The 22,850-nt window shown below is 38.5% G+C and overlaps 4 protein-coding genes across 4 annotated transcripts; 1 reads left to right on the forward strand and 3 right to left on the reverse strand.

The window, feature by feature from the left end:
* The first annotated feature begins 2,343 nt into the window (after positions 1 to 2,343).
* prcc (proline rich mitotic checkpoint control factor) lies at positions 2,344 to 7,341 on the forward strand. Its single transcript, XM_067612753.1, has 7 exons — positions 2,344 to 3,172; positions 3,259 to 3,306; positions 3,772 to 4,260; positions 4,570 to 4,662; positions 4,860 to 5,006; positions 5,556 to 5,621; positions 6,621 to 7,341. Exons 1-7 carry the CDS (start codon positions 2,861 to 2,863, stop codon positions 6,705 to 6,707), a joined length of 1,242 nt encoding a protein of 413 aa, XP_067468854.1. The 5' UTR covers positions 2,344 to 2,860; the 3' UTR covers positions 6,708 to 7,341.
* Positions 7,342 to 7,843: 502 nt separating this feature from the next.
* On the reverse strand, positions 7,844 to 12,686 carry mrpl9 (mitochondrial ribosomal protein L9). The gene is made up of 7 exons (XM_067612754.1): positions 12,426 to 12,686; positions 10,268 to 10,427; positions 9,995 to 10,119; positions 9,850 to 9,903; positions 9,105 to 9,206; positions 8,883 to 8,966; positions 7,844 to 8,475 (listed from the first exon to the last, which is right to left on the reverse strand). The coding sequence occupies exons 1-7, from the start codon at positions 12,504 to 12,506 to the stop codon at positions 8,143 to 8,145; spliced, it is 939 nt and encodes a 312-aa protein (XP_067468855.1). The 5' UTR covers positions 12,507 to 12,686; the 3' UTR covers positions 7,844 to 8,142.
* Positions 12,687 to 13,126: 440 nt separating this feature from the next.
* LOC137198802 (transmembrane protein 272-like) lies at positions 13,127 to 15,810 on the reverse strand. The gene is made up of 5 exons (XM_067612757.1): positions 15,706 to 15,810; positions 15,557 to 15,619; positions 15,402 to 15,452; positions 15,099 to 15,290; positions 13,127 to 14,211 (listed from the first exon to the last, which is right to left on the reverse strand). The coding sequence occupies exons 2-5, from the start codon at positions 15,615 to 15,617 to the stop codon at positions 13,946 to 13,948; spliced, it is 570 nt and encodes a 189-aa protein (XP_067468858.1). The 5' UTR covers positions 15,618 to 15,619; positions 15,706 to 15,810; the 3' UTR covers positions 13,127 to 13,945.
* A 2,157-nt stretch (positions 15,811 to 17,967) lies between these two features.
* Positions 17,968 to 21,038, reverse strand: si:dkey-266f7.9 (uncharacterized protein LOC100006223 homolog). The gene is made up of 4 exons (XM_067611803.1): positions 20,821 to 21,038; positions 20,063 to 20,162; positions 18,895 to 19,465; positions 17,968 to 18,550 (listed from the first exon to the last, which is right to left on the reverse strand). The coding sequence occupies exons 2-4, from the start codon at positions 20,131 to 20,133 to the stop codon at positions 18,167 to 18,169; spliced, it is 1,026 nt and encodes a 341-aa protein (XP_067467904.1). The 5' UTR covers positions 20,134 to 20,162; positions 20,821 to 21,038; the 3' UTR covers positions 17,968 to 18,166.
* Between the last annotated feature and the right edge of the window lie 1,812 nt (positions 21,039 to 22,850).

Below are 22,850 nucleotides of genomic sequence, written 5' to 3' on the forward strand. Positions count from 1 at the left end.
AGTTTGTGATATTGTGATCTTCCATATATTTAAACCTGGGCTTTTTGCTCTACCTTTTTCCTTCCTTTACCTTCCATTTTCCTGTGCTTTATGTACTCTTACCACCTAAATTTACACTTCATTTTTAAACGTTCTCTCCAGACATGTTTTAAGACGTATATAAAATACTCTGTTTTGAACAATAATTATCCGATATGGTTTCTCCTCAAAAAAGTTCAATTATATTGTTTAAATCATTAAAAGTACATCTCAAGCTCAAACATTCAACTGTAGAAACAAGAAGAAAAGCATATTTTTGAGTGGAGGGGGAATTTAACATTTAATTTTAACTTCTTTTTTTTTACCTGCAGTCTGGGGAAAAAAGGGAGCTGCTGGGCCCCTATAAGCACCCCTTTACTTCTCTCCGTGCATTTGAATACTCCCTTGCCCTAGAAATGCTGTGTGGTTATTTTTTAATATTTTGTGATAAAACATTAATTTATGAATATGCAACATATAAGCGCAATAGTGAAAATAATGCAGGTCTTATAAATAAGGATAAACCATTTAATGCACAGTAAGTCTGCAGCTTTTGGGACCTAAGGGCAGTTGCCACTTTGACCAGTTAGTAATCCATTTTTTTTTTTTTTTTAATGTAAAGCAATTATTTTTACCCAAATCTGACTTGCAACATTTTTTGAAATACCGTATGGAAAGAAAGCGCCATGGGAAGTTTTGAGTCTTCAAACCTCTTATGAGATTCCTTTGGAGAACAGCAAGAATCGGTGCAGTCAGCTCAGGGCTGACATTTCCAATTTCTGTCATTTTGGTCCTAATCTTCATTCATTCCATTACAGCTGAAAGTATACAGACACCCAAATTAGACTTGTATGTTTAGATCTCATTGCAAAACCATGGACATCAACATCCTGCTATAACAGCCACCACTTATTAGTTTTTCCATGAGATTTTGGGAGTTGGCTGCAGTGAATTCAGTTACAAGAGCATTAGTGATTTGGAGCAATAAGTGTTTTGCAGTAAACTTGGAAAACCATTTCTTTATGGATCCCTTTATGCACGGGAGTAGTATGTTGAAACTGGAAAGGGTCGTCTCTAAACTGTTGCCTTGTTGGAAGTACACTATCATCAAAAACATCATCTTATGCTTGTAGAAGTGAGAGATTGCTAAATTTGAACAAAACTTGCCAAACTTAGTTTGGTTATAAGTTGATTTAATATAATTTATTTTAAAAAAATATACCCTCTTCAAGTAAAGATGTAGCAATAACCTTTCCATTTCAGTTTATATTTATCAATTAAAAAATTACAACAAACTACTCGCTACACAGTAAACATGACGCTTTTGGACTCCTGAGGGTCTGTGGCCCTGTCTAGTTATTAGTTATTTTAGATCAAACCATGAACCACCAACAACCTCCGCAATTCGACTACTAAATGCTCCATAGGTTTTTTTTTTACCATCATCATTGTTGATAAATGTTTTATCTGATCATTTTATTGTGTTAATCAAGTTTATTTATCAATATTATTTATAGATTTTATTCCACATTTAGCTCCCTGATGTTTTTTATATAAATTTTTTGCTGGATATTGTATTATTTATTTGTTTGTTTGTGTGATACTGTGTTTTGTGTACAAGTTGTTCCAAACAAATTGCCCCTAGTGGGATTAATAAAGTTGTTTGTATTATATTGTATTATATTGTATTATATTGTATTGTATTGTATTGTATTGTCGTCAGCAGGATTTTAGAAATACTTGGGTCACAAGTCCACTCCACTCATTACCCTCAGACAATAATTATAATGATGATAATTGTTATTATATTTAAATACTCATATATTTCATATTTATTTGTTTAACTGTTCAGTTAACCTCTCTGTAAATTTTGCTTTCTGACATGAAATGTCTAATTGGTGTTTCAAAGCCTTCCCCACAGTGCCAGGAATAAAATCCTGTATGCAGTTGTTATTTCTTTAGCCTAAAAGTAGCTGAATTTAAACATATTGAGTCTAAAAGTGCAGGAATCAGCTTATAAAATACCCACCAAGTGTAAGTTTTTAACTGTACAATATAAACTCCATCCAGGATGCTAAGATACACAAATTAACAACAAAAAAAAAACACGAATAAATAAATAACAGAATAAAACATGAGACAAACTGACATGATCTCCGTGTCCTCAAAAGTAGCTATGTTCCTGATTACTAACAGAATAATTGAATAATCGGAATTTATTGTATTTTTCATACAGTCTTGCTCCTTTGGCGGCGGTGATGCTTTAAACATGTTTACTGACGACTAACTAAAAATTCACAGAAGAAGAAGAACAGGCTGCGCAGAAAGCTGCGCAGTTGTCCTTTTTTCAATCAATGATGGACGCGAATGTTTTGATGGAGTCGAAGGACTAAGTAGCTCATTTTGCTGACGGAACACCGCACAAAAATCCCGGTTTATGTGTTCTAAAAAACCCAGCTGCTCCATCAGGCGATGCAATATTTTGTGAAATAATCTGAGGAGGATTTAATTTGACAAAGCAAGAAGGGGTGAATAAGCTAATATCGTTTGCTGCGGCGGCCTAGCTAACGATAGCTAGCGCACTGAAGTTGGACAGTCATTTCATTTAACGAGCTCATTGCGAAGCCCTCAGATTTTGAAGATACTACAGCTCCTCCTGGGATGATTTTATTATCTATGTGGCTAAATTATTCATAGATTATCGTACCTTTTTAAATCGAAGTCAGCTCGTCGGAAAGCCAGCGTGAGTACGGGCTTCTCACGACCCAATCGAGGGGGAAGCGGTTATCCATGTCCACGAGTTACTGCAGAGGAATAATCTTTAATAACAACATCAGCAAACATGTCTTTAGTCGCCTATGGCAGCAGTGATGATAGTGATTCAGAAGAAACCTCGACCTCCGCCGCACCGGAGAGCAAACTGAGCTCAGGGGGGCTCTTCTCACGTCTGCCTGCGCCTAAAAAGCCAAGCTTGGTAGGAGGAAACGATGCTCCAAGAAAGGAGGCTAAAGCAAACCCTTCAACAGGGGACAGGACGTCAAACGATGACCCAGTTCCTCAGCTGTCCAAGGGAGGCTTATTTTCCAGCCTCCCTAAGCCGAGGAAGCGAACAGAGCCCGTGAGGATCACCGTACCACAGATCCAGAGACAAGACGTGAGTTAGTTCAGCTGTTTTCTGAAACATTGTCAGTACTGTGATATCAGGTTGTGATGTATCAATAAGTTTTTTTCCGTCCCCAGTCAGACTCGGATGATGATGAACCAGCAAGGAAGAAACTACAACCTCAGGTAAGAATATCTCCCCACTGTGGTGATTACACTGAGTGGTTCAATATGCTCACTGGACAGAATAAACTGTTGTCTCATCTCTCTATCGCTGATCGCATAGAAATAGCTCAGCTGTCACGTCTGACCTTCTCATAATCACATTAGGGGATTGTGTACACGTTACGTAATGTTTTTATGTGACCAAAAAACACTGGGGTTTAACTATAATCCAGAATGTTTGGTATGTAAACACTCTAGTTGTAGAGAGAGAGACATACTAGATGCCCATGCAAGTAGATTCAGCTCTGTCATGTCCCTCTTATTTCTACTCTTCCAGTGAAGCTAAAAATACATAAAGGGAAAGAAAAGCAATGACACAAAATATGGTATTTCATTCAATTTGCAAACTATACTGTAAAATCTGATTTAAGTGATGTAACTGAACTCAAATTGCCCCTTTCCTCCCATGCATCTTGTCCCTTCTAGGGTGCAGGTTCAGGTCTGTCCTCCCTCCTACCACAACCCAAAAACCTGACAGTGAAGGAGATTGATAGACCCCTGATTCCTCATGCACTCACAAAGCGCCAAGAGCCCAAAGGACCCAAACCCGGAGCACCCGCCCAGGGTCTGCTTGGCTCCAGTGCGTCTCCCTCCGCTATCAAAGCTGCAGCCAAGTCAGCCGCCCTGCAGCTGGCTAGACAAATAGCCACAGACGACCAGGACAACGAGGATGACATAACCCCACAGAATTACTTCTCTCTAGGCGAGAGTTCCCAGCCTCTCCCCGCAGTCGTCCCAAGCTTAGACCCTGAGCCAGGAGCCCCCGCCGAGCCTCTTCCTTTGGCAGCTGCTGATGAGCCTGGCCAGTCAGATGCTCCACTCGATTTTGGGGGAGGCCACGAGGGAGGTGGTGCGTGGGGAGGTCAATATCCTCAGTATCAGCAGCAAGTGGCAGGCCCAGAGGCTTTCCCTCAGGTAATCATGATTTATACATTGGCTTTAGCTTGTATGTACATGTATGAATGGTTTTAGATTGAGTTTACACGGACTGCATTCAAGTAATCACAATAATCAGAGTATTTTGAACATGTTTCATAGTCAGGATCTTATAAAAAAAACAACCTTAATTAGTTTAGAATAACCTGACAATCCAGTTCAAAATGTTGTCTGGTAAGTTCATAATTAGTTGAAGCATTAAAAAGAACTAAAGACATTTAACAGAGATAAATTAGCAAGAATGGAAATGAATTTAAGTGACATGCCAAACATTTTCTCCTTTGACAGGGATACTATAATGAGCCATACTACCAAGATCCTAACGCTGGATCAGCAGAGGCTGAAGAGCCTGGTCACTCTGCCATGTTTGATGATGAAGCGGTAAGAACTGTGCTGCTTCTCTGTATTGTCCTACTATGTTGTTGTCATATAACTCCATACTTTATAACTAAGTGAATTCTTGCTAGTTTTGCAGCTGTGCGCTGTCTTGCCAGCAATCTTTTGTTCGTCTGTTCTGTCCCATATTGGGTTTGAAAAACTTGTTTAACTGATATGAGCGTTTTCTTCCTGTGCTGCAGTTCATGCGGCTGCAGGGGAAAAGAAACAGGGGCAAAGAGGAGGTGAAGTTCCTGGAGATTAAAGGGGACGACCAGCTGAGTGGCAACCAGCAGTGGATGACCAAGAGCATAACAGAGGAGAAACAAGTCCGTCAGTCTTTCAGCAAGGTGACCTGCTAGATCTCTATTACTTGACTTTATACCCCTTTCAAACAGCAAACTGGTGTATGACACGGGGCTGCTCATTGTTCGTACATTGACTCATTCAGAAAGACCCCTGACACAAGTTTAACCCGGTTAGTGCTGAGGTTTATGGTCAGGTTTTTGCTCAGCTTTTGGAAAAGATTAGGATGCTTCGTGCTTTTGCTTACTATTGACTTACAGTTAGTTCAAACTGGGAACACCAAAAGCCCTCTAGCCATAAAATGCTGGATGTGGTGGAATCTAAAAATATTTCATAGCCCGATTCAGTTGACGAGTCTTTTTTTTTTTTTTTTTTCTCCCAACATGAAAATCCAAGAGTAAGGAAATAACTTTGGTTTGAGTCTTGAGGTTTCTACCAAATTAAAAATGCAGATGGGCTTGAGCTTCACAGGATTGTTACAAGAAAGATTCCATGCAAGTCAGAAAGCATAAAAGGTCAGAACAGGTCATGATCGCTCACAAGAATCTTTTGCAAAGAAACATCAACATGTGCAAACTTTCTCATTTCTGCAGAAAAAAGGAGAACAACCTACGGGACAACAGCGACGCAAGCACCAGATCACATATCTCATTCACCAGGTGAGAACTCAGCTCACATTACACTTTCAGTGACTGTGTGACTTTTAAAATTTTGTTTGAGGGTCCATGAGGACATCTGTATGTATATTTGGGCCTTTAAAGGATTACATCTGATATTTGAGTCAGCCTGTTTTGTACATATTTTACCACCCAAATAAGTCACCTTGTGCCGATATGCAGCAAATATTATTTAACCTAAAAAGTAGAACATATAGTCACTCAGAGCTGATGTGTTTTCGTCTGCCAATCTGAGGTCACAACAAATAAGTTGATCCACAGAGCTTTAGTAAGTCCTCAAAACACTACATTATACTTTCGACATAAAAAAACCATAAACATTGTTCAGCTGTCTACATATCTGCATTCTTAAACAAATGACTATGTTATAAATTGAATGATGGAAGTGGACACAGAATAGGAGATACAGAGCAGGCTGGGAGTCAAAAGATCCAGGATTCATGCCTGCACACGTCCAGCTGGTTGGCCGCCATGCTTGTCTGTACACGGCTAAGCTCAAGCCTCATGTTGACTACTGTTTGCCTTTGAGTTGTATAGTAACAGCAAGTTCAAGCAACAAACTAGCCAAATTGGTTTTATCTTATCCAGTAGTTACTTGTTTAACTTTTAAAGCTTGTGGCAAATCAAATGATCATGTTGGGTGTTGTTCTATCACACCACATAGATTTTATTTTTACACACCACGGATGGTATTCATAGTTGGGGTGAGTGCACAGGGAGGGGATTTATTTGTATTGTTGAGCTGGTTGGTATTTAAAGCTCGTATTTGTCTGTTTACTCAGGCTTTTGGCTTGTCTATAATAAAGTTTTCCCCTGATATCTCTGGTGGTCTGACTCTGCTCGCAAACGTTTTTAAATTATAGCACTTGAGCTTTAATAAAAACAGATAAGACCGGGTCTTTAATCATCAGACATTTCATGGGACATTTTGTCTTTAAAAAAAGCTGACCAGGAATTTAACTTTCTTCTCTTCTTTCTCAGGCAAAGGAACGTGAGCTGGAGCTGAAGAACAGCTGGGCAGATAACAAGCTAACCCGCCGGCAGACCCAGGCCAAATATGGTTTCTAAATGTCATATTGTGTGGACTCTTGATGGAAACCCTGCGTCAGAAATTAGAATAGAGCTTTCCAGATTTCCGTACACAAAGAGAAAGATTGCGTTTGGGAAGAAAATACACATATTGTACCTTAATACAGATTTTTCCATCCTGCCCTCCATCCTGTACTTGTGTTGAATTGTTAATATTTAGTAGTTCTTTTGTTTGACAAGATGTTGCTCCTCTATTGAAAATCCAGTCACAGCCGTTAAACTCTCCTTTAATAGTAGTTTACAGTAAATAAAGTCACTTCACTTATTTTCTATAGAGGCAGTATACCTATCTTTAAGGTACCTTTGTCCAATCAGTGGCAGATGTAGTGAGACCCTGAAATGCCCCTCATAAACGTTTTCCTTTGAATGCTTCCTGATCATATGGCAAACACTGATGTATGACTCCTCTTCTGTGATAAAGACAGATGACTCTGCCCTGAAACTAGTTACCAAAACAAACAGGTTTGGTTCTCCAATGATCACAAATATCAGTAAAATGTTTCCGTTGCTAACGAGAAATGAACTGGAGTCATTAGACAGCTGTGACACATTACATATTTATATGTTGAATCAACAATTTTTTAATAAAAAAGTAAAGATGTTGGAACACAAACTTGTTGCAGTTACTCATAATGGCTCATGAAGCTTTAGAGGGGGCAAGTTGTTCATGTGTATGTGGCTTTTTTTTTTTTTAAGGTTTGCTTTATTATGTTCTTTATGTTGAAAATGCCACAGTGGTGAAAGAGTACATCTACCCACTGTCCTAAATCACTTTAAACAGCCAGATAACCAAATATGCATTTCAGTTTCAGCTGGTTCTTGAACTACAGTGAGGCAAGAGAACCATCTGATTTTAACACGAAACAGGAAGCACGTTTAACCCTTTGAAAATTCACCAAATGAACAAATCATTGCAAGTGTTTTAGGTGGTTGAGCGTTGGCTTTCACTGTATTTCTTCCTGTTCCGCATTTAGGGAATTTTTTTCACCATAATGAGTTCACATATAAGATATCTGTAGTTCTATAGTTCCCCAACACAACACTGCATGTTCCTTTAATGTAAGACGAGGTCCTACCTGCTGCCTCACACAACTTACATTAACAAGTCAACCCACTGAAAGGCAACAAATAACCTTTTATTTTCCACAATACTAATTACTGCACAGTGGCCCCAAAACTGGATCAAACTTAAGTTTTAATATGTTCTTATGACTAGATACATAATTATAATGACCACGACCACCAGAATGACACACTGGTCACAAAATGACAGACAGGGATTGTGTTTACTTGCTAAAACACAATAAAAAAAAAAAGCAAAGCATTTTAATAATCACACTGACAACTGTTCTTATGCATGTAAAATGTGTATTGCAGGTAAACACAACCCACTGTACTTGTATGGACGTCTTCATTAATCTTTCTTCGGGCTGTCACTTGGTGGTGCTGTTGAGTCTGGACTCGTCTCTGTAGTTGCTGCTGCTGTTGTTGTTGTTTGCTCAGCTTTAGAGGCTCCTGTGAAGGCTGAAGCTTCACTAACTTGACTCACAGAGTCTATACCGGCTTCGGCTTCCGCTGCTACCTCAGAAACTGCCTTCACAACAGCTTCGTCCTCCTCAGCAGGTTCTGAAACATCTGCGGCCGCCTGCTGCCGCCTTTGTGCTTTCAACTGCCGCTGATAACTTGCAGAGGGGTCTTCATACGGCACCAGTGACATGGGGACGCGAACTGTGTCCATTCCATTAACCTGGAAGATAAGATGGAAATTAGTCTGTTTTTTTTTGTTAAAACAACAGTCAGCCCCACTGCTGTTATGCAAGCTTTTGTCATTAATGTAAATAGTTTGAATGAGGAGGAAAACAAGAAGGAACAGAGATTAACTTCAGTCAAATGTGACATGAACAGGTGCTTTTATGGGCATAGTGGAAAAACAAATTCCACAGTAACTCTCCAGAAAGCGTTCTTTATTATTAATACAGTGTGTTTATTTTTCAACATACAGCACCTATATGTAATAAGATCTTAAACACTTTTTAAACACTAAAAACAAACAAAAAAAAACCTTCAAAAAAAGGACATCTACAGTGCTTGAGAGTAAAATGATGTTTATGATGTTTTGAAAAAGAAAATGACAAATTCATCATCTTATCTTACCGTAACTTCACACCAGTAGTCACCCAAGTCCGTGATTGGCTCAAATGGAAGTTTCAACGCATGAGGTGGCACAACAACTCCCAACTGAGGAAAAGTCACATTCAATTAAACAATTAACTTAATGTTGACAATTCTCAGTGTTTTGCCTGGATACTTTAATGTTATTTAGCAAAAATAAGGAAGAAAATAAACATAAGATCATTGAGCCAAAAGCTACTGTACCTTCTTGAGAAGCTGCCTGCAGACGACTTCTTTAGTGAGCTTGAATTCATCAGAAGGCATTTTGTTGATATTCAGCTTGGAACGTTTAAGGAACTCCACTGTCTTTAAAAGACAAGGAAACATTTGTTAAAAACACTGACGACAGCTGTTAAGACTTAAAAAATTCAATACTTTCAAATATCTTCAGTAGATGAACGTGGCATTCATGTGGCGTCGGAATAATCAGAAAAATTAGTTCCCGATTGGGAAAATTCACGATGACCCCCTCAAGTCTGAATAACAACTCGGAAAGTCTGCGACAATTTTGCTACACAACTTGCCAAAAGTTGACATCATATACATAGAAACATGGCGGACAAAAGCAAATCTTTGGTTGATGGCAAGAAACGTTTTATTAATTCATGTATTGTGTATGAATTTTTTGCTCACATGTGATTTGTAATGTGGTATTAGGTTGTAACCGTTAGCTGTTGTCCACGTAGAGTGACCTGGATTAGTTAGAAAAGTTATTTATTAGCATTAACTTTGATAACAAGTCAGATAAAGCAATATCTTAGTAGTTTTAGGGAATGTACTGGTACAGCAGCAACTCTGGGACAAAATACAACACATCTTCTTTGTAGCGTCCATGTTGTTTCCACATTACGACTTAAAAGCTCATGAACACACCAAAGTCAGAAGAACGACTTCCCAACTCAGGAAATGGGACAATCTGAGGAGCACTTGAATGCAGCATAAGACTTACCAGTTGTCCAGTGCGGGTTTGGATTCTTTCCTCTGGTTTCCCTTCACGCAAAAGCTGAAGGTAAAAAGACGACAATGATCAGTTGATCAACAACTATCGAATAAGTGAAGGGAAATAAATGAAAGTATTAAAGTGCAATACACACTCTTAACTCCTCAGCAAACATCTGTTTGTTGTCTGGTGATGGATACACTGCGAGGCCTTGGGCCAGCAGCTTATTTCTGCCAACAGACTTTTTGACAAACACAGTATCTCCTCGTCCACCGAGCTCTGTCAGAACAAACAAAGAAACAGTTATTTTTATAAAAGTAAAGAGTTTTATTGGTGCAAAGAAAAGTTTTTTTTGACACTTTGTGACACATCAGAAATCATAAATCTGAGGTTTACATGATCTATTATGAGAGTTGGACATACTCACTCGGTACAGTCTGGGTTAGGATGAGCTCCATCTTCTCCTTGGCAGCATGGTTGGTGTTTTCAACCAGCTTGTAGATTCTGTGTCTTCGAGGGTGAAGCCTCGGCGGGCTGCCTACTTTAGACAAGGGGACCTGCCACCAGCGCTCCACAATAACTGTGTTCTGTAGGAACATCAAGCACACGGATATACTCTTAAAAAACTTCTATGTCTGCCACAATGTCAATGTGAATAACACACAACTTTACATGTAGTGTAATCTGTGCAAATATTCAGTATCTTTTATATGAGAGTACAACTGTTTTGATTTTTGTTATGATTCTCTGGAAAAAACACAGGTGAGGATGTTATGAGGTAGATCGGTATGTTTTATTCGACTGAGCTGTTTATGTTTTTTCCCCACTCATAGTGACCGCTTACTGTTCATAAACATTTCATTTAGCATTAAGAGCATTAAGGGTTGTGTTAACAGACGCACAAGTTTCAACTTAAATTAAAGATGTATGTATCATCTGAATGCAAATGAATCAAACATAATGCTGTGAAAGGAACAAACTGGTGCAAGTGAAGGGATTCATTGATAAGTTGAACAACAATGTTTGATAATTGATAGTTTTTTTTAGATGGAAGAATGTTCCAGGTTTTCTCTGTCTTTCTTTTTAATCATTAAAAATTGAATATCTTTGAGTTTTTGGGGCTGTTGGTCAGACAAACCAAGTCATCTGAAGACTTCGGCTGTGAGGAGATATGATGGGTCTTTTTCTCTATTTTAGTTAAAAAGATTAACGTAAATATAATTGACATATACTTAATAATAGAAATAATCCTTAATTGCAACCCTAATAACAACATTAGAACTATTAGCCTATTCCAAGGGTCTAATGCATGGGCGGATTAACCTTATATGGGGCAAAAGTTTGTTGTTGGGCCCCTAATGACCTCCACTACATATGAGAGTATGATAGTGATACATATGATATGATAGATGATCTAGAGCTGAGGTGATTAGATGATTAATCAGTTGACATAAAATTAATTGGCAACAAGTTTGATGACTGATTAATTGTTTATGTCCTTTTTTAATGCAAAAATGCCCAAAATTCTCTGATAACAGCTTCTCAATTTTTCAGTTTTCTGAGTTTTCCATGATTATAAACTCAACATCTTTGGGTTTCTGACTGTTGGTCAGGCAAAACAAGTCATCTGAATATGTTAACTTGGGCTTCAGGGAATAATGATCAGCATTTTTGACATTTTATAAACGGAATATCTGATTGTTAAAGAAGATAATAGCAGCCTTACAGTACTCCTATGAAGGAATAATACTACATTGCCCTCAGTTTTCTGTGTGTAATTTGATGAAACACAACTTTACAACAAATGAGCTCAATATAAACAATTCATGTCTTAAAAATTAGATCTTGACTCAGTCACTTTTCAAGACCAGGACCACGAGATGGAGGAGCTCGCATAGTTGATATTGTAGTTCAGTGGTGCAAATTTCTCACTAACTTTCAATTAATCAAATGAAGTCGACACAAATGATACATATGGAGTAAACGTGCACTTTTGGGGCCCCTGGGCAGTTGCCTGCTTTGCTGGTTTCGTAATCCAACCTTGGTCTAATGCAGTGGTGTGGGGAGATTAGATTAGATTAGATATGGATGGATGGATGAATGGATGGAGTAATTTATTAATCCCAAAGGCAGCTGCTTGACATAAATCAAAATACAAAAATAATGAGGTAATTAAAAGAAACAAATGCAATTAAATATTAAATTATATACGATAACTTAATACTCACTCACATATAAAAAATAGATATAACCATAACTATAATATAATATTTGCAAGACTATAATGATGTTTATAATAACAAAACAAACACGGAAATAATCAATTAAAAACTCCAAACTATAAGTATGACCATTAGTTGAAATATAACCTTTTTCCAAAGTCATTTTTATAGACAGAGAAACAATCTGTTGATGTTGTGATAGGCGTATAAAAATGTTTACTTCATTCATTTAATTTAGACCGAGCTATGGCTGTACGACACGTTTCTGTAAGCAGCTTCGTGCTCAGTAACGTGGGTCAAAGCTGTTTAAAACACTGACAGATAGTATTAATATTCAGTTAAAAGGCTCAGAAAGACACTGACCTGTGCAGGAGTCACAGAGAAGCTCCTGACAGCAGGCTGACTGAGCAGCTCCTGAAGGACACGGCGGCCTGAACTCCACATCTTCACTCAGCTGACAGCCGCTAAATATCCAAATCACACTAAAGTCTCTAAAACGATCCACAAACAGCCTCTGCAAACATCAATTTATCCCCTAATCATTGCTCATTGGAGCAGGTAAAGTCAAAGCTAACATGCTCCAGTTACGGATGGGTCCTATTGAAAAGACCAACGTCTGAGTGACGTCAGCTAGCTGTAATAGTAGTCCTGAAAAATGCCTGAATGGAAAAAGTCCTCCCGCCTTGTAAAAAATATAAAAATCTACAGATTGACTTCATCTAAACTAACATCATTCAGCTCCAGACGGATAAATTAATAAGAATTCTCAAGCTTTTCAATTTTATAGAAGAGCCTTCCCTTTGTTTGATTTATTTATTTAATATTGTCCAATAAACTGTCCCACTGATAAGTACTTTGCATCATTGTGGGAGTAATTCATCAATAAAGTTGATTAAGGTCGTTGTTACAATAAAAGACAACTTCGTTATCTTTGGTTCTGCCTTTTATCCATGTTATTTATTTATTTTCTTTATTGTTAAAACCGTTCCTGTCACAAACTCAGCGGCGTCAGAACCTTATTCTGCAAGTGACCATTAAAAAAAAACATAAAACAGAGACAAAAATCAGTTGAACTTTATTTTATTCAAGTCCTTACATCAAGCCTTAATCATGTTCATCTCATTTAACTGTCAGTCAGCAGTGGCAACACAACAATTCATTGAAAACACTAAACTAACGGAACATATTGTTTCCTTATACTTATATAATCAAATCATGCAAACAATCATCGACTTTTATGTTCAAGCAACGCTGCACAATCCATTGTTATTACAACATCTTAAATAGTGCAATCAACACTATTCCACTGCAATAAAACATCTCTCTCTCTCTCTCTCTCACACACACACACACACACACACATACACATAGCAGAGCAGAATATAACACATACTATATAGAACCAATTTACAATGTATTCTTCATCTCAGCTCTGAGTCAATATTAGTTGCCTCTAAATAATCTTTTTCATCTTATCTTCTTTTGGCTCGGATGTTAACTATTTGGCTTTGGTGTCAACATGCAGGAAGCCTGTGGTGTGACAGTGCTGTTGAGTAAAAGTAGTGTGATGTTTCAACAACTCTTAATTTTACTATATTGGCCTACGGTGAGTAACAAATGTTAAATTAAGATGGGAGGTGCTGTCACAAGATGTAACCTCAAGCGCAACATAAAAGAAATTTGTAAAGAAAAAAGTGAAGTGCAGCTGCCTACAGCTTTTATAACTACCTAACAACTATAATAACCACAACCAATAATAAAAAAATCATCCTCAGCAGCAGGAGCAGAATCAGTATCATCACTGTCAAAACGTTTCACTCCTGTCAAAACCTTTGTACAGGTAAAACTCCCTCGATATTTGAGGACATGAACCAGGATTTAAATCACACATCACCGGCAGCAGCGCCTCCATGAGACTCGCCTATCGCACCGTAGAAAGAGCCGCGGTTGGGTGACAACCTGTTTCTCGCACTTACATACTTGCAGCAGGCCACCAAAATGAAGCAGCCGCCGCAGAGAAACGATAGAGCCAAAGTGACCCACAAAATAGTGGTGACGACAAACGCAAACTGAAAGGCAGTCTTCTGGCAGTACCGAGTTGCTCCAGGTGAGTAGTCGGGAGGATACACACTATAAACCCAGTAGGTGCCTACAAGGGACAGAAAGAGACAAAACAGAAGATTAGAGCTGAAACCTCACAATGAAATGAATTTAAAGACCCTGAAAACATATATTTTTTTGTTTTTTGGAGTGATTTTGGTAATTTGGCGGCTGAAGTGAGTGCGGCTCTGTGGGGAAAACGTGATGTCATACTTCTCTGCACCAATCAGGATTGAGCGCAACTTTTAATCTGATTACAGATAGTGGTTGTTTGGTTACTATTAATCGAATCTGATCAAACCACATCCACACAGTGCTAGTGAAGCTGATTAACTGAGTTTAAGAAGACTTTATCTATAAAGATTTTTTTTCTGTCCTGGCTTTAAACTTAACTTCTACTTAAAATTTGAAATTTGAGGTTTTTAGGGACTATTATAAGTATGTTAACCATCAAACCAACACTGAATTGTGGCCTAAACACAAATGGAAAATCCACAAACAATATTAAAAGCAAGTATTCAGATCATCATGCAAAAGCAGCAACACTGCTATATAAAAATACACCATTACAGGTTAAAATCCTATATTGAAAATGTCTCTTTAAGTAAAAGTATCTAGGCTAAGCACTATTAACAATACTTAAAGTATCAAGAGTAATAGTACTCATATTTGCCTTATATATTATGTTAAGTAGCATTTTAGTGTTGCAGTTTGTTGAGGGAGAGCTAATTTTAACTACTTTATATACTTTTGGGTAGTTTAGCTTTATATATAAAATCTTAATCTGTAAAATAAAGGTATGAAGGCTATAGAGGTATAAAGTAGCATGAAATGTAAATAAAGGAAAGTACAAATGTCTAAAATTTGTACTCATTGTAGAGTCTAGATGGATTTATCTTAGTAAAAACATAACAGTTCCTCCTGCCCATCTCCCACCTGCAATAAACCAGCCAAAACTGAAGAGGTGCAGGAGGGCCATGCAGGATGAGATCAGGAGGCAGACGGCACCGCTCTCACAGATGCTCTGGGTGTAGGTCAGAGATAGAGAGAGGATGCTGGCCGCTCCCAGTACTAACAGATAGATGGGAACGTTGGGCTGCACAGGGCAGCGGCCCATGTTTGTGGCCCCTACAATGCAGAACAACAATATGAATGCAAGATGCAATCGTGAATGACGATGATGAAAAATAAGGAAAAATCTACAATATATTACATAATTGATGTAAAAAGTAAACCTACCCACACCAATGGCTGCAATCATAAGCATCCACCAAATAATATTCACCACAACTACAAGAAAGGAAAAGGAGGAAGGTTAAGGATTATTATAACAGTAAAAGAGATCAAATAAGACAAAAAGAAGGCATGAATGTGTTGGAGGAAAGACGTCTCACTAATTGATGAAATCGTCGCGGCGCTTTGAGACTTGAAATCCATCTGTGGAGATGTGTTCATATCTACAGCAGAGGAAGAAGGAGTCAAAGATAATAAAGCATCATGAGGAGGAGGAGGAGGAGCTGCAGCAAGGAGTGTTATACTGTACCTGTCCAACTCTGAATGGAGACGCTTCACTGCCTTAATTTGTCTTCTGTCTTTCAGGTTTCACTTAATAAGTGCTGAACCAGGCATGAGTCGGCGTTAATCAAGCATCAACTTTGTTAACATCCTCTTCGGTTTTCGCAGGAAGTTGTGACATTTTGTTTCCGGCCAAAACATTTCAACAAGTGTGTTGCAATCAATGCTCTTTGTGTTTAACTAAGAGGATATAATGCTATTATATAACAACAATAATGTTTGTCCTTGTCAGAGAAGCAATTAGAAAATAAAAGCCGAGTGCAGCTGAAAATAATACAAGAATATTGTCATGGTTCTGTCCCAGTCTGGTTCTGTGTCCCTCCACCTGTCCGTCAGATACCCTCAGACTTTTTCTCTGTTTGCTTAACTTGACTGAGTAGCAGTATGCCCTTAAAGTTGATATTAGCAATTTATACACCAGGCAGTTCATTCAACATGTCTTTTGTATTTGCATTCAGTACTTTTAGAAGACGTTCTTTGGCATTTGTTTCTTTAGGTTTGAGTGATTTGCTGTTTCAACCTCTGTGCACCATATTTGAGGAGCTGCATTATCATGAGATTATAGATAAGAGTTTGCAGCTTGTGGTGAGGTTGTGTGTTTAAGTCATGTGTTCTTGAACTGGTTTATGTGTGATGATCTATTATGATGAGGATTGTGTTGTTGCTGCTGCTCTGAGTTTTCCTCCTGCGTCTCTGTACTGCTTTTCCCTCCACACCTGCCCTGCATTAACCGCATTAGCTCTGCCCTGCTCCATGTGTCTTCCCAGCCAATCAGCTCCCAGCCTGCCTCTGTGTCTTGCCACCTGTTCCTTGTTGTTTCATTAGTTCAGTTTGTATTTAAGTCCTGGTTTTCAGTTCAGTCTTGTTGGCTCCTTTGTTCTTCACTGCTCTGTTTGTTCTGCTCTGCTTAGTTCTGTTTTGTTCTGTTTTGCTATGCCTGCACATCTGGATCTTTATTAAAGGGACATTCTTCAGTTCATACTGGCTCCTGCGTCCTGCGTTTGTGTCCATCTCCTGCTACTCTTCCTGACAAACATACATATTACATCTTTAAATAACATTCAATATTCCAATATTTTTCTAATTTCTCTTTCTTTTTGACAGAACAGAGCAGATGTTTGTATATTTTAATGGTAACATCACTTACTAGTTTTATAGTCTTATGCTATAGTATGTTGCTGTTTATGGCTGATGAGTGAAAGTGACATAAAAATTAAAAGAGTTGAAGAATTATTGATCTATATTTGATTTTTAGCAGATAAAAGTGTGTTTTAAACAGATATGGTAGCCCTGATGGTCCATTCACCACATGGTCTGAAGAGTTTGAGTTTGCAGCATTAATCAAAACAGTCTGATGGCATAAGACTGCAAACTTGTGGTGATTTCAGCAATTCAGTATTGCACTACTCTAAAGGTGGGGAACTTGCAAAAGACACACTAGAAGAACAGTTAAAATCAATTCAGCAGAGGCCAAAATATCCTGGTTTTTAGTCCCTAGTGTGTGTCAAGCTCCTATAACACCAGATTCTACACTCCTAAAAATGCCTATTTAACATCTACTTCTTTCAAACTCCTCACCCCCTGTTTGTAATACAGGCTTTCTGTTAAAAAGTGTCAAACCCAAGCTGAGAAAGCCCAGATGACATAATCAGGGGTTGTTTTTTTCAGACACAATACTGTAGAGCTCTTTAAGAGTCACAGAAGACATGATGTGTAAACTGATCTTGATGTGCCTCTTTAAAAGTAATGAAAGTGATGAAAAAGTGAGTTAAATCTTAAAAAGTTAAAAAAAAAAAAAAAAAAAAAACAACAACTCTGAATGTGGCTCTGTTTCCCTGCAAATCTAGTGAAACAGCAGTGTAATAGTTGCAGTGGAATTGTGATGCAAAGGTTTACACACTGACAGACACCATCACCTCCCACCCCAACAGCCACCACAGGATTTTACTGCCAACACAACCTGACGCCACGCGGCCCTGCAGCAACACTGCCACCCTGTGACAATGAAACGTGACTGTTTATATCTCAAACACAACTCCTGACAGCCATGCAAAGAGACACAGAACCACAAAAACAAAACAAGTGTTTGGAGCTTTCTATCAGGTGTTAGTGGAATGGTTATTGTTGTTATTTATTCTGGCTTTATTTTCACAGTTTCTAAATTATCTGACTGGTGATGTATATTCATAAAACGTGTGAAAACACCAAAAACTCCACATGTTGCCATTACTGATTTTTTTATGACATTTATTTTGTTCCCAGTATCTTTGGTGAATGACACAATCAGAAGTTTCATCCGAGGTGTAATTTTAATCATGTTTGTTTCACTATTGAACTTGAGCAGCAGCTGTAGTGACGTCTCATTGATTGTACAGTCATTGACTAATCTACTCTTCCCTCACAACAAGTACATGTGCTTGATTTTTGGCTCAGGCATCAACAGTAAAACCTTTGATCATCTTCTTTTTCAGTAAGGAAATCGTATATTTCAAACTTGCCTTGCTGGGAACTCTGTTAAAGGCCTGTCCTCTCTTTATCTCATCTTTAAGCTGGAACTCAATGATCATTTGAATCATAGGAGCAGAGGGGAAGTCCATGCAAATGATTCCAAAACGCTGGTTCAGGTCCGTCTTGGCCCTCAGGTAGTTGTACAGCTGCGTGTTGATGCGCTGAGCGACGGCTCTTGGGTACGCGAACACACCGGCTCCACTGCTGTAGGTGAGGAAGATCTGGGCCATGTTTCCTGTGGGTGCAGCCTCCAGGTGCTCATACGCGCTCTGCCATTTCTTCTCCACGTGCAGCAGTGTGGGAACCTGGGAGTCAATCATGATTTCAAGAGTCATAAATTATCCTATTGATTACATAGGAAGACAACGGCAGACTGATACATGACTACATACAAAAGATAATAAACACTATGAGCATCAATTATGGGAAACATTCACTATTCTTAGCTGTACTTGCTTAACTGATAAAGAGACAAGTAACTTGATTGTAATAAAGTGAGTGTAGTAGTGTCAAACCTGTGTTTTTCCTGTGTTATTAAGATGAAATGTGGTTCTATATGTATTTCAGAGTGGATGGATGCATTTTGTTTGTTAAATATCAGAACCTCAATAAAAGAATAAGAGATAAGAGTCATAACTGTTTGTCATACCCTCCAGTCGTCAGATATGTCCAGGGAACCATAACGCATCCCCAAGTCTGGCCCAGAAAAGTCTTGCAGGACGATGAGTTTCCCTCGGACCTCGCCCATGGTGGGCACCAGCCGACTGTGCCATAGCAGGTCCCAGTGGACGTAGCGGTGGATGTAGTCCACCACAGCCCCGTAGATGTCATACGTCTCACTGAACTCCTCCTTCAGGCGCATCAGCACGGTCTCACTTGGATGCTTGCTCAGGAAGTCAGCCACACCCACCAGCACGTGGCCGAAGTGAGCCCGCTGGTAGGACACCCCGTGGTGGATGGTCAGGTTCCCCTTGACGTGACGCACACGGATGTCCAGGAAGCGGACACCAGCACGGAGCTGGGACTCAAGGCTCCAGGTCTGGCACTCAGCATAGATGCCGCCGTACAGGGCCATGGTGTTGTGGGTCCCAGGCATGGTGATCTCAGACAGCGGCTGGTCATCAGGGATGCTGGCCATCCAGGACGGGTTGAGGAACTCCGGGTTGGGTGTATCATCATAGTCAGGTCTCTGAGTGGCACCGTAACTCATACCAGTGACTCTAAAACATGAGATTTGTCAGAGATGTAGATTATCTAACAAAGATACTTCAGAGGGTTTCCGGGTTCTCATAAGTGTTTTGTAGTTCATGATGTTGAATATTTTTAAGCCCTTTAAGACTATAACTATGAAGTTAAAGTTAAATTAAAATCACATTCAGTCATCTCTTTTTGCAGTAAATCAAGTCGAAATTTCAGCACTCACTTGGTTTGAATTACGTGTTGGATTCTCAGTTATTACTTGCACAGTAAAAAAATATTACAAATGATGGTGTGATATAAAACCTATGGAAGCCCATTTCCGCCAATGTGATGAAAAAAAAAGATCCTGTAAGTCGTTATAATGAGAAACTTTCTCAAAATAATGACTTAGTATCTCAAACTAATGAGCTAGTAATAATTTCTCAATATTTTGCGAAATTTCTAATTATTTTGAGATATTAAGTCATTATTTTGAGATACCAAGTGATTATTTTGAGAAGGTTTGTCGTTATATTGACTTATATGATGTTTTTTTTTTTTATCACATTGGCGGAAATGGGCTTCCATAAAAACCTATACTGTTAAGATGATCTGTAATCAGTTTTTAATATACTCACCCCACAAGCACCATTAGCTCCATTAACATGTTCTGCATCTTCACCGGCCCTCGTCCGATGCCTCTCATCATGTCTGACTTTTCAGTTCTGGTGACAGGGTCTGTAAGTTAGGGGCAAAGATGAAAAAAATACAACTGAGGTCAACAATTACTTGTGTGTAATCAAAGTGGATAACAGATAGGCCAGTATGATGATCATTTAATTAGCCAGAGCAAAAAGAATCAATAGACCTATTAATAAAATGTCAATAAAGTGAGTCAACAGACCAGAACAAGCAATCCATCCTGACCTCTAATGATGTAAAAGCCAATTTTACATTTGGAGATCATTACTCTAAGACTGTAAATAAACTGTACTGTACTCAGGACAAAGATTATTCTGGTGAATCTCACTTGCTTCTAAATTTTGATCATTCTAGGAACACATGCAGTAAATATTGTTCAGTCTCTTGCTGTCATCAAAGTATATTTTCTGCTCAGCTTTATTTCACCAGCAAGCCAACATGCACCTGCACATAACTTTAAAAACAAACAAACAAACAAAAAACACTTTCCCCTCATAAATTCATGTCAGCTCATGAAGCACAAACAACCAGTGGAAACAATTCGATCCTGGTCCAGGCCGAGGTCGACCTCAGCTCACCCCTCCGGGCCATTTCAATAGCAGGCTTAACCTTTATAATCCCAAAACTGAACTAAACCATCCAGTGCTGCAGTGTGAAACCTGCTGATGTGTTGATGTGCTGCTCTCACTCATACCTGAAACCAGCAGGTGTTGGTCCTCCGTCCGGTCTGGGTGCCTGAGGACGACGGACAGAGAGAGGGACAGAAAGAGCGGAGTGGAGGGTCAGAGACAAAATGACAGAGTCAGTGTGTTGACCCGGGATGTTATGTTGGAAATACCACGCAGCGGCAGGCAGCTGAGCTCTACGCTCTACACTGTGTTTGTGTGTGTGTGTGTGTGTGCATGTGTGTGTGTGTGTGTGTGTGTGTGTGTGTGTGTGTGTGTTTGTTAGGGTGGGAGGTGTGGGAGGGGTATTCATCTGATCACATCTCTCACTTATTGTGGTTCAGAAACTCGTGAAAAATCAAGTCAAGGAATTTTAAAAACAGAAATCTGGTCAGTAGATTGAAATTCTTGATTATTTTGACTCAGATTCTTCTTGTGACAATAGCACTGGGAAGTTTTTCCATGTGCATCAACTGCAGCTGACTGTTTTCCCACCGTGTTTCTTATCAATGAGTAAAAACCAAAGAAAGCACAGTATTGATAGAGAGGGTAAATATTTGAAGAAAAAAAAAAAAAAACAATAGAGAACTTTGGTGGTAGTGACATAAGAAGTCAGTATAATAATAATAAGAATATTTATATCAAGAATATTTCTGCATACAACAGACTATTTTAAGAATAAATTAATTATAAATATAATAAATTGTAGAACATTTGACTGGAGATGGTTCTAATTAAATTACTGTAGGTGGACAAAATAACGCCCAGCATTGAGAATATCAAGCATCCAACATGAAAGGTTTAATATTTAATTTCTCTGTAATGATGTTTGTAAGTTAGTCGTAAAGTTTACAGAAAGATTAAATTATGTCTGAGGAGTAAAATGGGTGGGTAGAGGGTTATTAAAATGGGTAAAATGAATAACAGTAACACTGTTCCACCAGGAAACAAACCAAGACCAGTCCCCCACTCTTACCCATTTTCCCAATTTTTTCAGGTAATACCCCCCGCATTATCCATTTTACCTATTTACCACCCCCATTTAACCCATTTTACCCAGTTTCTTCTTCTAACACTGGAGTGTTTTTCTATGTGCATCAATTACAGCTGCATGTTTTCCCACTGTGTTTCTTATCAGTGAGTAAAAACCAAAAAATAGCACAGTATTGATAGGGAGGGTAAATATTTGAAAGAAAAAAAAACAATAAAGAGAACTTTGGTGGTAGTGACAAAAGAAGTCAATATAATATGGCTTTCAAGAATATTTCTGCATACAACAGACTATTTTAAGAATAAATTAATTATAAGTATAATAAATTGTAGAAGGTTTGACTTGAGATGGTTCTAATTAAATTACAGTAGGTGGACAAAATAATAGAAACACCCAGCACAGAGAATATCAAGGTAAACGTATAAAGGTTTAATATTTAATTTCTCTGTAATGATGTTTATAAGTAAGTCCTACAGAAAGATTCAATTATGTTTATACCCAGCACTGGTAAGTAAAATGGGCAAAAGGGGATATTATTGGAAAAATGGATAAAATGAATAACAGTAACTCTGTTCCACCAGGAAACAAGCCGCAGTGAGTGCTGCCTTCCTGGCATTCCCCGGACAGAGTGGAGGCCCCCTTACTCATTTTACCTATTTTTTGGGTAACTCCACCCCCTTACTCACCTTTTACCCACTTTACCCAGTTTCTTGTGTGTGACAATAGCATTGGGAAGTTTTTCCATGTGCATCAACTGCAGCTGAGAGTTTTCCCACTGTGTTTCTTATCAGTGAGTAAACACCAAAAATAGCACAGTATAGATAGGGAGGGTAAATATTGAAAAAAAACCCAAACATAGTGACATAAGAAGTCAATATAATAGGGGCTTCAAGAATATTTCTGCATACAATAGAATATTTCGAGAATAAATTACTTGTAAGTATAAATTGCAGACTTGACTTGAGATGGCTCACAGTTCTAATTAAATTACAGTAGGTGGACAAAATAACAGAAACAGACAGCACTGAGAATATAAAGGTAAAAGTAAAAAGGTTTAATATTTGACTT

This window comes from Thunnus thynnus, chromosome 15, assembly GCF_963924715.1.
Source record: "Thunnus thynnus chromosome 15, fThuThy2.1, whole genome shotgun sequence".
Taxonomy (NCBI): domain Eukaryota; kingdom Metazoa; phylum Chordata; class Actinopteri; order Scombriformes; family Scombridae; genus Thunnus; species Thunnus thynnus.